Raw genomic sequence first — 14,884 nt, 5'->3', positions numbered from 1 at the left:
CCCAGCACACACACACACACACACACACAAACACGGCCTGACACCCCCTCGGCTCAGCCACAGGCACGGCAACACCCAGCACAAGAACAGCCCGTGTCGTTTTGATTGGCTGACGCTCAGGCCGGCCCGTGACTATTTTTAATCTCTCCTGCTCCACTCCTCTGCCGCAGACTCCGTCCCCAGGGGCCCTGCCCTTGGGCCGCCAGACCTCCCAGCAGCCCTCGGGGCCTCCGGCTCAGCAACGACCCCCACCCCAGGGTAAGTGAGGGGCCGGCTTCCTGGGCCCCTACTGGACTGGCAGACCCCCCACCCACCTCTCACATGTGCACTTTTTCTGTCCCTCAGGTGGCCCTCCACAGCCGGGCCCAGGCCCCCAACGCCAGGGACCCCCGTTGCAGCAGCGCCCGCCCCCGCAGGGCCAGCAGCACCTTTCGGGCCTTGGACCCCCAGCTGGCAGTCCCCTGCCCCAGCGCCTACCAAGTCCCACATCAGCGCCCCAGCAGCCTGTGTCCCAGGCCCCACCGCTGGCCCAGGGTCAAGGCCGCCAATCCCGGCCGGTGGCGGGAGGACCTGGGGCACCTCCAGCAGCCCGCCCACCCGCCTCCCCATCTCCCCAGCGCCAGGCGGGCCCCCCACAGGCTACCCGGCAGACATCCGTCTCCGGTCAGGCTCCGCCAAAGGTCTCGGGGGCCCCACCGGGTGGTCAGCAGCGCCAGGGCCCACCCCAGAAACCCCCGGGCCCTGCCGGCCCCACCCGCCAGGCCAGCCAGGCGGGTCCCATGCCCCGCACTGGGCCACCCACCACGCAGCAGCCGCGGCCCAGTGGCCCAGGACCTGCTGGACGGCCCACCAAGCCTCAGCTGGCCCAGAAACCCAGCCAGGACGTGCCGCCACCCGCCACTGCCGGGGGACCCCCGCACCCCCAGCTCAAGTAAGAGGACCCCACGGCAGCCCTTGCCTTGCTGCTCCCAAAACAGGCTCCCGACCAGGAGAGTGGCCCCAGCTCCCAGGCTCCTTGGACCCAGGTCCCACACGGGAGTCCCAAGAGCTCCATGTCCTGTCTGGGCAGAACCCTCCTCCGAGCTATCCACCCCTCCACACCAGAGATTCCTGCCAGAATCCCAGAGAAACCCCTTTTTAGTTCCAGGTCCTCCAAACAGGCCCCTGGGAAAACCCCCTACCCCAGCCCCTCTGGGCCCAACCCTGGCGCCTTGCTGACCCTCCCCGAGTACCTCCCTGCCCAGCAGATCTTCCTCCCCGCCCGTCTGGAGCCTTCCCAGCAAAACGCACCCTTCTCCTGCCCAAACGGACTCCTCCCAGCCGAACCCCCAAACTCCTCCCGGCCCAATTCACTGTCGTCCTGTCACTTCATGCTCTTCCCAGCTGCCCTCATGCTTTCCCTACAGCCTAGGCTCCTCTCTGGGCCATCCCAGTCTCCCCCCAAATCATCATACCGTCCTCTCTACCTCTTCTGGTGCACTCCAGACTTCCCCCCACCTTAGCTTAGAAGTCCTCCCCGCCACATGCAACTACTCCCCCCTTAGCCCTGCCCCCCCCCACCACCCCCCGCCAGCCAGTCCTGGGTGCGAACCACACCGTGCTTCCTCCAGGACACCTCACCCAGACTGGAAAGTGCCCCGCCCATCTTCCCCTGCACCTCCAACTCCTCCCAGTCCAGCCTAGAATGTGAAGAGGAGGTTCAGTCTGGGCCTCTTCCCACTAAGCCCAGACTTCACCTTAGATCCAAGTCCTCCCAGCCTGGCCCAGGGCTCCCCCAACTCCACCCGAGACTCCAGCAGGGTCCAGGCCTGTGAGGGTGGGTGGGAGGGTCACAGGCACAGCCCCAGGACTAGAGGGGCAGGGCTGGGCCGGGCCTGGGGTAACATTGTGTTTCTCTCCCCTTCCTCCCTTCCTCCCCCCCCTTCCTCCCATGCCTCCACCTTGTCTCTCTCTAGCAAATCCCAGTCTCTGACCAATGCCTTCAACCTTCCAGAGCCAGCCCCGCCCAGGCCCAGCCTTAGCCAGGACGAGGTGAAAGCTGAGACCATCCGCAGCCTGAGGAAGTCCTTCGCCAGCCTCTTCTCCGACTGACACCCCACCCTGAGAACCCTTAATTCCTCCTGGGCAACCCCCCTCTGGGCCCTGAATCCATTTCTCACTTCTGGAGTCTCCAAATCCCTTGAGAAGCCCTCTCCTGGTCCGCCAAGATCCCTCTTCTCACTCCGCAGAATGCCCAAGTCCCTGGGGAACCCCTCACTCCTGCTCCTAACACCAGTTCTCACTTTTGGAAGCCCCAAGTCCTTTCAAAAGCCCACTCCCAGCCACCTCAAGACGTACTTTTCAGTTTTAGAACCTCCAAACTCCCGAAGACCTCTACTCCCGGCCGCCCCCGCCCCCCGGAGTGCACTTTCCTTCCCAGAAGCTCCCAAACACCAGGCAACCCGTTCTGGCCCTGACACCAAGGCCCCTCCTGGAGCCCCGAAATTCTTGGAAAATCGTCCTCCTGGTCCCAGATCTCTCAAGTGCGCCGTGTGCCCCATCAGAATTCCCGAAATCCTTAAGAAACCCCTGCCTTGGAGGCCCTCTCCACGGATCTCCCATCTCTGGAGCCACCGCGTCAGATGCCACGACCCAGCCCCGCAGGGATTTCTCCTACCCGCCCCCAGCCCCATTCAACACACTGGGAGGCCCTCCCACTGCTAGGACCCTCCTGTTCCCCAGGGACCCATACTCCCACTTCCCTGCCTCTGACAGCTATCTTTAAATATGCAAACTCCACCCATCCTCCCAGAATCCTTTGCACAGGGAGGGCCAATGGTCCTCCGCTTCCCCACCTTTGCTGTGATGTCTGTCTGTGACTGCCGTGGCCTCCTCTCGTGCCGTGCTTGGCATACGTGGTCTGCGTTCCTCGTGCCGCCTGTGGTGAGCGTGCAGTGGCGCTGTTCGTGTGGTCCGCACTTCCCCCCAACCACTCCTTGCCTGGACTCACCCCCACCCTTCAGCGGCTCTGAACCCCACGAGAAGAGTCGGGAAGCAAAATAAACAAGCAAAGGCCCAGCAGAATTCTGTGCTTCTTGGTGAACAGGGGGGTCCTTGAATGGTGGGGAAGACACAGAGGGGACCCCCCAAATCCAAAGGGGGTGCTGGGAACCCCAAAATCCAGTGGAAGGCACATCAGGCACAAATTCCAGAGAGGTTCTGAGTGGGATCCCTGCCACAACTCCCAGCCATTGGAGATGGAGGAGCTCCCAAATTTAGAAGTATCCCCAAAGGCAAGAGGAAACCAAATCATGGAGGAAGCAGGGGTCTCGGTCTTTGGCGGGGGTCCCCCAATTCCAGAGGAACTGGAAAAGCACATGGGGACCCGCTCATCTCCCAGGACGGGGATGGGGGATCCTGAGGCAGTTATCAAGGCAGAAACAGAACAATGATTGGTTGGTGGGCAGGGCTCCTTGGCGTGGCAGGCTGAGATTGGCTCCCGGGTGGCTGGGGGCAGGGCCTAAGGCACAAGGCGGGCTGCACTGAGCAGGCAGGCAGGCAGCTCATCGGCCTGGGTGCGATGCAAGGAGGGTTCGGAGGCACTCCGCTCAATCTTGGGGAGTGACCGCTGCAGCAGCTCAATCGTGGCCAGGATCTGGGGGCAAGGGCAGGTTAGGGGGGGGTGTCCGGAGCCACATGGGCACCCCGACACCCACAAACCCCAGCCTACTGGGGAAGCGCACACACGCACACACGCCGTACACTTCTGAGCATTGAACTTGCACAATTCCCACTGACACCCCGGAGTCCTCCTCCTCCTGAGCACCGACCTCCCCAGTGTATCCAGCCCTCCTACCAGGCCCACCTGGGGGAAGAGGGGACGTTCCTCCCGCTGGAACTTGAGGCAGTCAGACAGCAGGCGCCGCATGGCCTTGGGGCAGTTGCTGGAGATTTTGCTGAGGTCCGGGGACAGATAGCCACGGCCCACCATGAAGATAATCTGGAGGGACAGGAATGGGGTGATCTGGGGGTCTGGGCTGGGAGGCTGAGGGAATTCTGGGTCTCAAGGGGCTTTGGAGGCTCCTTTTGGGGGAAACTAGGGTACTCTGGGTATTGGGGTCTGGAGGGCTGTGGGGATCTTGTGGATCCAAGGACACTGGGTCTCTGAGGACTTGGGACTGGGTCTCTGAGGACAGGGATTCTCTGCAGAACAGAGGGATTGAAGCTTGGGAGAAATCCAGAATTACAGGTATCCCTGGCCTCCTAGGTTTCTACAAGCCTAGAAAGTACTGAGTCAGGGGAAACACGAAGTTCTGGGTCTGGAGGAGCTAAAGGAGTCTAAAACTCAGGGGCTTGTGTTTCTGTAGGGGGCTGGTGCCTAGAGAACTATGGGTCCAGGTGGCCTGTAGGATTGTGACAGCTCAGTGCTTGGAGCCTAGAGGATCCCAGGTTTCTGATGGCCTGGAGGCCTTCAACGTGGAGAACTCGGAGAGCCTGGGGCCCAGAGTATCATGGGTTCCAGGGCCCCCAAAGCCTGCCAGATACCCAAGGCCTGAATGACTGTGGGTATCTGTGAGTATTCCAGAAGCACAGACGGCTTCTGTCACTGGGAGAAATGGGATTCTGGGCTTTGGCACTTGGGGGATTTTGAGTACCCAGGCCAGAGGACTGTAGGTATCTAGAGTTTCAGGGGGCTTCTGGGTGTGTTTGGGGGCCATGGCAGGTTCTGGACTTCAAGGACCCAGAGGACTGTAGATATGTAGGGAAGGAGGGGATTCTAGGTAGGGAAGCCCAGAGGATGCTGAGAGCTCTCAACCCAGAAGATTTTGGGTTTCTGGGGGAAGTGTGGCATTCTCGGTCTTTACAAAGGAGGAAATCTGGGGTCTGTGCCTGGGAGATTATGGGTAAAGGGTGGGGCCCACCTGGTCACGGCTGCCAATGTGGCTGTAGGGCAGCGAGCCGGTCATGAGCTCATAGAGCACAACCCCATAGGCGTAGACATCTGACTGGAAGCTGTAGGGGTTCGGGTCCTGCATACGGATCACCTCAGCCGCCTTCAATAGGGAAGACCAGGCAGGGGGGAACCATGGAGGTCAGCAAATGGCCGCCCACTGTCCCAGATCCCACTAACCACACTGGGTACAACTCAGAGCACCCACGTGGGGTAAAGCATGAGCAGTCTAGACGCCCCCATCTGGCACAAGCATCCCCACCCCACGCAGCTCCCCACATCCCGCCCCAGCCACCCACGCCCCCATCTGGATGGCCGCAGTCCAGCCTGGCCCAACTCACCATCCACAGCACGGAGCCTGAGGGCTGTTCCAAGGGCTGGGCCCCACTCCACCGTGTCTTCACCGTGGCCAGGCCGAAGTCACCGATCTTCACCGTGAGCCCCTCGTGTAGGAAGATGTCCACCAGGGTCAAGGGCCACTAGAGGAGCTCCCAAGAGCCACGTCTCCCACCCTGACTGGGCGATTCCCATTGACGCCCCCCCCACCAGCCATGCCTCTGACCCCGACCAGAAGCCCCCCGGTATCACACAAACTAGCTACAATCTTGACTTGAGTGGGGAACTCCAATTAATGCCCCCTATGCTTGCCCCACCCCACCGCGGCTCCTAGCCAGGAAGCCCCTCGAGCAGCACCCAGACCTGCCATGCCCTCCACAGCTCCCATAGCTTGGACCCTGACCAAAGTCCCCAACAACAGCACCCGAATCAGCCACAACCTTGAGTCCTGACCAAGAGACACCCCCCCATTAGAGCCCCTATTGAGCCACGTGACACGTGTCCCTCCCCATGCATCTCCAGAGGGCCCCCCAACAAGAGCCACCCCCACTGAGCCCCCACCCCCCCGCAAGCCCGCAGACAGGGACAGGCAGATACTGTTAGACTTGAGATCTCGGTGGATGATGTTCTTGGCATGGAGGTAGCTGTAGGGGTGGAAGTAGAAGGCAAATTGGCCGGCGCGCGGGGTTACCTCATCTCCCCGCCCCAAGCCCCCCGGCCCCCTCCCTTCACCCCCAGGCCGGGAGGCTCACTCCATGCCCTGGGCGGTCTGCCGGGCCACGTCAATGAGCTGGACCATGTCGAAGCGCGTGTCGGCCACATGCAGGTGGTGGTAGAGGCTGGAACCCTCGCACCACTGCGTGATGATGGCGAAGCCCGGCCGCGTCATGAAGCCCATGAACAGCAGGATGTTGACGTGCCGTGTCTTCCTGTAAGCAGGGAGGGTGGTACCGGGGCGGGAAGGAAAGAGAGCGGCTGTAACCCCCTTTCGGAGCATCAGGGATGGTGCCACTCACTGCTGCCTTCTGTCGTCATTTCCACCCTGTCTGTCAGGAGGCTCGGGGCCAGGCCGCGGCCAGACGCACTGCATTTGTGAGGTATGTTGGATGGGCTAGGATTCCGTCCCCGGGGGGCTTGTGTCCCCAGCTTCCCCAGCCGAGTCTCCCAACAAAAGCGGGAGGGAGAGACCACTGCCCCCTACCCCTCTACCGACCAGTGGCTCTCCATCATCGACACCTGCCAACCTCTGACCCCGACCATGACCTGGACCTGTGACCGTTTCACAGACAAGAACGTGGAATGCCAACCTTCTTCACTGATACAGCAGCCTAATACTACTGATACACGCCCGTAAAAATACCAGTGACGTGTGACTACATCCTGTTAATCACCACGAGAGGCTCAGAGGTAAAGAGCTTGGAGTTAGGACTCAGATTAGATCCTGTGTTCCAATCCAGGCTTCCCCGGGTACTCACTGTGCAACCTCAGGGACGACACTTAACCTCTCATTTTCCTCAACTGCAAAACTGTGATCATTATATCAGCTACCTTATAGGGATGTTGGCAAGAAGAGTTACCAAATGATCGGCAAGGCACCTGGAACAGCACCTACCACAGGTAAGCACCCTGAAAACGTCACTATCCTTGCTACTGCTACTGGGTACCCGAGTCTACCTCACAGAAACTCCATCACGGAAGAACAGACCCCCCCTCTGGTTTAGAAGAAAATCTTCCCTCCTTATAGAAGGAGTAACCTCAGGTATTACGGTCACACAAATGCAAACATCGACAATGCTCTGCAATTCTGCTCACGCCAGAGTGGGTAACAGAGGACAGGAGCGTTCTTCACAGTGGTGCAATTACGGTTAAAACATTAATACGATGCAAACTAACAGCGTGCTCAAATCATTTCACAGAGAGGAACAGAGAATAAAAGTTTTCTTACTGCGGTGTCCATAACGAGGATAAATGTTAAAATAGCACAAGAAATTATGATAACATCAACTCTGTAACGTAACTGTGCCCATTTTTTGTCAGAGGACAAGTCCACGTCAGCAACCCCAGGAGTGGTAGTAACTAGAGTGGCAGAAAAGGAACACCAGCGTTTCTCAGTGCAAATTAACTAATATGCTATTAACAACGTATTAAGTAGAGCAACTACAACCGTTAATTAATGACTAAAGTAAGTTAAATAATACTGTTCTTGAAATCACGGCATTACTGTGATTAATAACAGGAATCCACCCCGATAAACCTAATACTAACGATGTGATACAAGCAGAGAGGAAGGAGGGACACGAGACTTCCTGGCACCGCGCTTAACAGCACGCTATTAACGTGAGGGCACGCAGTAACGCCCAAGTCCTACGGCCATACCCACCCGTGCCGGGCAAATGAGAAGACCCACGTTTTGGAGGCGGAGACATGAATTAACAGCAGTATCAACCCAAACCCAAACAATAATATCATCAGAGGGCCTCTAGACAGAGCCATCTCCCAGAGGGGAAAGGAACATCCCTGATTGAGAAACAGCTTACACTGATGCTTATAACACAAACACGGCTGATGTGCGGGAAGGGCCCTGAGCGCGGCCTTTCCCTGGGGGAGGCGCCAAAGCCACCCCGCCCCCGCGCCCCCCCTCCCCACACACACTCGTGCCATCTCACCTGAGCACCTGCATCTCGTTCTTGAAGGCCTGGGCCTGCTCAGCTGTGGGTTGGGCCACCTTGAGCACCTTCACGGCCACATCGCCATGCCACCGCCCGCGAAACACGGTGCCAAACGAGCCCGTCCCGATCCTCTTCAGCAGCTGCACCTCACTGGGCGGCACCTCCCAGTAATAGCCCGAGTCCCGGTACCCCAGATTCTTCTGTGGGCCACATGGGCGGCATCTCAGGGGCCTGCCCACTTCCCTCATCACTCAGCCTGTGGCGTCCCCACCCAAGGCTCCCCCGGAGCTTACCACTTTCTTCTTGTCATCGGCCACGGACTTCCGCTCCCGCTGTTCTGATGGGGACTTGGAATGGGGAGACTTCCTCCCCGAGGACACGCTGGCCGGGCTGGGGCTCCCCCGGGGGGCTCCATCGCCACCACCTCTACTACCGGCAGCTGCAAGTGTGGAGGGGATGTGAGTGGGGGCCCAGGGGGTGGGGTGAGGGGGCGCGGGGCACGGGAGTGGGGTCGGGGGGGCGGGCTCACCATCGGTGCTGAAACTCGGGGCAGTGAGCTGCAAGAAGAGGGACGGGAGTCAGAGAGGGGACACAGGGGCCAGGAGGAACGGCGCGCCCCTCTGCCCGGTGCCCTCTGGGAATGAGCCCCTCCACACCAACCTGGACAAGGCTGGAGTCCATGGGGGCTGTGGTGCTGACCATGTGGACGTTGGGAGTGGACGTGGAGCGGATGCGCTGGAGAGGGGCGTTGGCCGTGGCGGGGAAGGGAAAGTGCTCAGGCTCGCGGTGCTGGGTGCAGGAGCTAGAGCAGGGGAAAGGCTGTGAAATCACTGTCGAACCAACGAGAACGAGGAAAGCCGCCCCCCAGCCCGGTAAACATTATGTGTAGCTCCGAGTCACCGTCTCCTGTGACTACCGCTCTCCACTACCTAGGATGGTGTCTGCCACAGGGCAGGCACTCGGCAAGTGGAAATAAAACTGAGGGCAAAACGAAAACAAGTTCCTGCCCTCGTGGGGCTGGTGTTCTAGTGAGGAGAGAGCGCCAAAAAACGCCAAGGAATATTTAATATGTCCGCTGGTGACAGGTGCAATAAAGAAAAGGTAAAGCAACACGAGGAGACAGAAAGTGTCACGGATTCTGTCTGGAAAGGCTTCCCTGAGGGGACATCTGAGTAAAGACCTAAAGGAGGAATAGCAAGCCACAGAAGATAGTGGGGGGGGAAGAGTAATAAATAATATCTTCTGTGTGTACTACTCAAATCTATTATTATGTGACATACAACATATATCTGTATTAAGATGCCAATGCTTCTGAATATGCCCTATTACAGTAACGTCACACAGTTAACCCTTGAACGATGCAGGGATTAGGGGCACCACTGACCCCCTGCCCAGCTGAACGTCCATGTGTAACTTCGGACTCCCCAAAAACTTAGCTACTAAGAGCCTACTGCTGACCAGAAGCCTTACCGATAACATAAGCAGTCGAGTAACACATATTTTGTATGTTCAATGTATCATATACTGTATTCTTACAATAGGGTAAGCTAGAGAAAAGAAAATGTTTCTAAGAAAATCATAAGAGAAAATACACTTATAGTACTGCATGTAAAAAATCCACGTGTGACAGGACCCATGCAGTTCAAGCCCATGTTGTTCAAAGGCCAACTATATGTTATACACAGATGTACATGTTAATACATAAAGATATGTTATATATATTTTAGTGTCACAAGTGTATTTTTAAATGTTCCTTTCACTATCCTGAAATGAAATGCATAGAAATTAATCTACATGTACCCATAATTAAAAACAACATAATGCCCTAACTTTACTATTTTGTTACATAAAAATGTGTTTTATATTACATAAAAATAATGTACATAGAACACATGATATATTAATATAATGTACTGTATTTGTAGACACATAAAATGCATATTTTATAAACTTATGCTACCTTAGAGCAATCATATACTTTAATATAGAACTACTACAGTATTGGGACGCCTGGGTGGCTCAGTCGGTTAAGCGTCTGCCTTCAGCTCAGGTCATGATCTCAGAGTCCTGGGATCGAGCCCCACATCAGGCTCTTCGCTCAGCAGGGGAGCCTACTTCTTCCTCTGTCCCTCCCCCGGCTCATGTTCTCTCTCTCTCTGACAAATAAATACAATCTTAAAAAAAAAAAAAGAAGTGTTTTAAAAAAAAGAAATACTACAGTATTATAATACTTGATGTTAAAGAGAAATAAAAGGGAATTTATGATAAAATAATATGTATTTCAAAATGGAAAGGTTTCAGCATGGTTATACTGCAAGAATTAACGAAACAGTTAGATACTTATACATATGTATTTGTAATTAATAAGGACTTATTATTTTGTACCAGATCTCATTCTAAGCACTGGATATGCCTTAACACATTTAAATTCTCACCAGAGGGGTGCCCGGGTGGCTCAGTTGGTTAAGCAGCTGCCTTCGGCTCAGGTCATGATCCCAGGCTCCTGGGATCGAGCCCCGCATCGGGCTCCCTGCTTGGCGGGGAGCCTGCTTCTCCCTCTCCCTCTGCCTGCCTCTCTGCCTACTTGTTCTATCTCTCTGTCAAATAAATAAATAAAATCTTTAAAAAAAAAAAGAAAGAAAGAATTTTCTAAAAAAAAAAAAAAAAAAATTCTCACCAGAACCCTATGTGGTAAAAAGTATTATTGTCCCCTCTTCGTAGATGAGAAAACTAAGGCCCAGAGAGATTAGGTGACTTGCCCAAGGTCCCACAGCTCCACACCTGCAGGTGCTTAATGTGTGCAAATAAACAAATGAATGAAGTATGGCTTGTGGTCTATGAAGGCCTCCAGATCTTTTTCTCCCGACAACAGGCCTCCAGCTAAGGCACCCCTACCTGGGACCCTGAGGGGTTAACGGCTCATTCAGGGGGCGGTGTGAGGGAGCTTCGTGCTGTCTGGAGCCTCCGGACAAATCCTGGACACTGTGGTAGAACCTTGAGGGCATTAAGGGGATACGGCAAGAGGACAAGAGTCAGCTGTCTGTAAGAACCTTGTGGCTTCTGTCGTCCCCACTCCCCCACCCACCCCAGGCCAGGCTCACTGTCGGCAGTTGGTGCTCATGTCAACACAGACTGTGGGGACTTTGGAGGAACAATGCTGGTGGAACTTGTAGCCACAGGTTTGGCAGCGGAAGCCGTGGAACAGAAACTTAAGGCAGAAGTCGCAGAACGCCAGGCTGAAGAACGTCTTCCGTACCTGCTGCCACAGAGCAGGGAAGGTTGAGGCCTGGTCTAGGACCCTCCCGCCCCATGCCCACAGTCTGCCCCGACTTTCCACCCCACACTCACAAAATTGTGCATGGTCAGTGGGACGTCTTCAAGGACCTCTACGATGAGCTCCTCTCCATCCAGCGGGGCAATGGCCGTGTCCCAGGCGGTGACTGTCTTTCGCCTGTAGGAGGCATGGAAGGGAGTGAGTGAGAGGGGGGACAGGGCTCGTGGGAGGCAGGGAACCCCCAAAAGTCTCTCCATGCTCATCATCCATGGAGCAACATCTAACGTGTTTAATTTTCATCATGGCAACTCTAGGAACTAATTACTATCCTCGCCCCCATTTTACAGATGAGGAAACTGAGGCTCAGAGGGATAAAGTGACTGGCCCAAGGCCACAAAGGACTGAGAGTGGCTGGCCAGTGTGAAGAGCCCATGCTCTTAATCACACGGTGAGGAGCAAATGAGACAGTGAATAAACCACGAAATCTCAGAAGCGCTCAGCAAGCCCCTGAAAAAGTGGCTAATGCGGCCGAGACGACAAATAAAAAGCCATGTGTGCGTCGAACAAAACAATTAAGGAAGCCCAGGACAGAGAATAAATGGAAGGCCTGCGTGGCCCAGCTCGGCAGACCAAGAACGAGGAGGCAGAGGATGCAGCGAGCTGGCAAACAGATGAAATCGTGAAAGAACACCACAGATGAACTCCGGCACGAGGCGCGGGAGCAGGGCGAGGACCTGAGGGCCAAGGAGAGACGAGCTGCTGGCCTCAAAGGCCAATGAATGAATGAAGTTATGAAACAAAAGCTGCACACACTCATGGAGTCACTGAGCTTAAGGGAAGACTAATGGAAACTGCACGACAGAGGGAAGGAATCGGATGCCTCCGAGGAGGGGACAGGAGGCTGGGTGCCCAGTGGAGGGAGTCGAAGCGGGGAGGGGGACACACTTACCCCTCGATGAGCCGGTAGACCACACAGCAATCCTGATTGAGACCCCGTACCTTGAGGGCCTTGTCTAGAGAGTCGTAGACACTCATGCCATCCCGGACAGTCACCTGTGTGCAGACGGGTGGGTCAGTGCCCAACAAGGGCCCCAGCCGACTTTCCTGGGCCTCTGTAGAAGCCTCACCGCCCACCCCACCCCACCCCGCCTCCCCGAGTCACCGTTCTGATCCAAGACTTACAACTGGGTCCATCCCCACCCCCCGCCAGCTGTGCCATCAGACTCACCACCGTGCGTTGCTTGTTGGGTAGGTATACTTTGACAGTGCCCACTGCCCGGGATGGCTCGGCCCCGTTGGCAGGGGGGCCCCGTGGTGGCTCCATGGAGCCTAGGACTTTGTCAAGACGGGCTGAGGCGGGGCTGAGCAGGTGCCATGGGGCTCCTAGAACACAGGAGGAATTCAGAGGTCCAGTAATGATAGTCTGGAAGCAAAGTGGAAGGGACCAAAAAAAAAAAATTCAATCTCCAGGCTCCACATCACCCCCACCCCCATTGCCCAATCTACACACAACGGCCAAGGGATCTTGTAAACACCTCGAACTCATCCAGTGTCTCCTCTGCTCATCCTCCCCTATTAAGGGCCAAGGTCCAGGATTCATAGGGTGGAGGCAGAGGAGAGGGTAGTAACCACACAAGGAGGCAGCACAAACTGTCCTGGAGGGCACAGGAGTATCGAGTCTCTGTGCTGGGGGGATGGGGGTAACAAGGAAGTCAAACCACACTGCAATTAGGCGTGTCAGGTACATAAAGGACAAGAACAGGCTGTCCTGGCTTTTTAATGGAGAAAGGGTGGTTACCAGACACTGTGGTGAGGGAGGAGTCACAGACAGGATGATGGGAAAGAAATGCAAGATCATCAGATACTGCCCTTAGTTGGGGGGAAATGGGAATTGCACCCAACAGTGTTTTTAAGGGTCCTGCAGGAATCCCTAAGCCCTGGGCTGTAACGGTGGCAGGCTCTCAAACACTGTGTTCGGTGGCTAACGGCAGTCACCAGGCTGTGATGGGGACTTCATAGGGGCTCAGCACAAACTGTGCTGAAGGGACTGTAATGGGGAGAAGAGTGGATAACGGAGATCACCAGGCATTGTCATGGGGGAATGGAGGGTAATGGTGCATTACCAAGCACTGTCGAGGTGAGATAAACAGGTTTAAAGCGGGGGGTGAAGGGGTCCAAAATCCCCCCTAACTAATGAAGGGATCACGGACGTATTACTGGTGACAATGGAAGGAGGCTGGGGAGGAATAAAGAGGAGTAATGGGGGAATCCTCAAACAGTCTCCTAGTGGGTCGTGACTAGTGAACCACAGCTCCACGCACTCCCCATGGCCGGCAAGGCAGGTTCACCAAGAGACCTCAAGGAGGTTTAGAGGGAGCCCGGACACCGCACCACAGCCCAGGCCCCATTCAACCCGGCCCCGCCTACCGAGGGCCTTCCAGCTCGGCGCAGGCGCACTGCCACACGCGAAAGGGCGAAACCATCCCCCGCAGCCTTGCACCCCTATTCCTGTCTACCCACCCCACCCCCGCTGTCGACGATGGTCTCGCCCCGGGTCAAACCACTCCTCCGGTTCCGGGCGGGGGGCGCCGGGGCCCAGGCGAAGCCATCCTGGGACTAAGCTTTCGGTCCCGGCTCCCTGCCCGTGCCCGGCGGTCGCTCCAGAAACCTAACCCCGCCCGGCCCGCCCTCACCTGTCACGCCGCTACGGCCACCGCCGCCTCCATCTTGGGCCTGTCTTCTTGTTTCCTCGCAGAGTCCGCCTCCACCGCCCTTCGGACTTTCGCCATTGGCTCCGCTGGATTCAGCCCTCCATGCTTATTGGGTTAGGGTCACGCCTGTCAAGGCAGGACCGGCGGAATGTGGGTCGTGTTCCGGATTAGGAGGGGCTGCCTGAAACGTCAGGGTCTGAGGCAAATTCGCACGTCCTGACTCGCGCAGGCGCAGTCGGGTGGAGACTTGCGTGCGGTGGACTTCAACCCCAATCGTGCCGTGGTGGAGTAAAGCAGGAATTTTTTTTCAGTCACTTGGGGCTGACTTTAGGGGTTCCTGAGTCCGGGCGGGAAATCCTTAAGTGCCCTCTTTTTGGCCAGTGACCCGAAGCCCTAGGTACCCATTTGGGCTTTTCCTGTGTCTCGGTTTTACCGCATTTGAAATGAGTTGCAATCAGACCGCAGAACTGCAACATTTGCCAGTTCCAAGAAACTTGTAGTCATAGATTTTGATAACAGCGGGTCTCTGGTTGGGCCCGGGGCTGGGGTGTCTGGCCCTAGGAGGAGCAGCCTGCTGTTCTGGGCAGTTTACTTTAGGAATGGAGTTGGTAAGGATTTTGAGAGATTAGTCATAGATGACCACGTTGAGGAGGCGAGGGAAGTGTGGACCTGGAATGGGGCACAGAGCAGGGAAATGTGTGAAGGCATTGTAGGGTAAGAACAAATTTTTCAAAAGTTGAATTTTCCCTGGTGTCAAAAGTGGACGAGGCTTTCCATCCTCTCTTCTCTTAGAGCATTTCCTTTAGAAGACTTGTAAAATCTTTTCCCTGTCCCTTCCAAATGCACGTAAATCTTGTAAAAAGCTACACAGGCCTCTTGCCAGTTTCATTACCCAGGAATGTTGTTCTTAAGGGCCTTGGAGCCATCTCTTTGAAATGTAAACATCGAGTCTAACACCCTTATC

The 14,884-nt window shown here is 56.0% G+C and overlaps 2 protein-coding genes across 4 annotated transcripts in view; one reads left to right on the top strand and one right to left on the bottom strand.

The window, feature by feature from the left end:
- The window catches only part of SYN1 (synapsin I), a 46,563-nt gene extending 44,156 nt beyond the window's left edge, over nucleotides 1-2,407 (top strand). The window contains exons 11-13 of one of the 2 annotated variants that reach the window (XM_035003831.1): nucleotides 171-258; nucleotides 346-931; nucleotides 1,994-2,407. In XM_035003831.1, coding sequence (XP_034859722.1) covers nucleotides 171-258; nucleotides 346-931; nucleotides 1,994-2,021 — 702 coding nt within the window. In that variant the 3' untranslated portion in view covers nucleotides 2,022-2,407. Of the gene's footprint in view, nucleotides 1-170; nucleotides 259-345; nucleotides 932-1,955 lie in introns of both variants that reach the window. The other variant, XM_035003827.1, reaches the window with a different exon arrangement.
- A 647-nt stretch (nucleotides 2,408-3,054) lies between these two features.
- On the bottom strand, nucleotides 3,055-13,964 carry ARAF (A-Raf proto-oncogene, serine/threonine kinase). Of its 2 annotated transcripts, none has more exons than XM_035003834.1 (16): nucleotides 13,903-13,964; nucleotides 12,438-12,632; nucleotides 12,159-12,262; nucleotides 11,284-11,386; nucleotides 11,037-11,191; nucleotides 10,831-10,929; nucleotides 8,596-8,737; nucleotides 8,465-8,492; nucleotides 8,229-8,374; nucleotides 7,933-8,135; nucleotides 6,019-6,195; nucleotides 5,864-5,910; nucleotides 5,272-5,390; nucleotides 4,902-5,033; nucleotides 3,845-3,979; nucleotides 3,055-3,634 (listed from the first exon to the last, which is right to left on the bottom strand). In XM_035003834.1, exons 2-16 carry the CDS (start codon nucleotides 12,531-12,533, stop codon nucleotides 3,500-3,502), a joined length of 1,821 nt encoding a protein of 606 aa, XP_034859725.1. In that variant the 5' UTR covers nucleotides 12,534-12,632; nucleotides 13,903-13,964; the 3' UTR covers nucleotides 3,055-3,499. The 2 variants fall into 2 exon arrangements, with proteins under 2 accessions (XP_034859725.1, XP_034859729.1); XM_035003838.1 differs by having other exon boundaries at nucleotides 12,438-12,592; nucleotides 13,903-13,958.
- Nucleotides 13,965-14,884: the final 920 nt, after the last annotated feature.

The sequence above is a fragment of the Mirounga leonina genome, unplaced genomic scaffold, assembly GCF_011800145.1.
Source record: "Mirounga leonina isolate KUSES-001 unplaced genomic scaffold, KU_Mleo_1.0 Mir_101609, whole genome shotgun sequence".
NCBI classification, from domain to species: Eukaryota; Metazoa; Chordata; class Mammalia; order Carnivora; family Phocidae; genus Mirounga; species Mirounga leonina.
The sequence above is the reverse complement of the archived record's forward strand: the minus strand, read 5'-3'. Positions and strand labels throughout refer to the sequence as shown.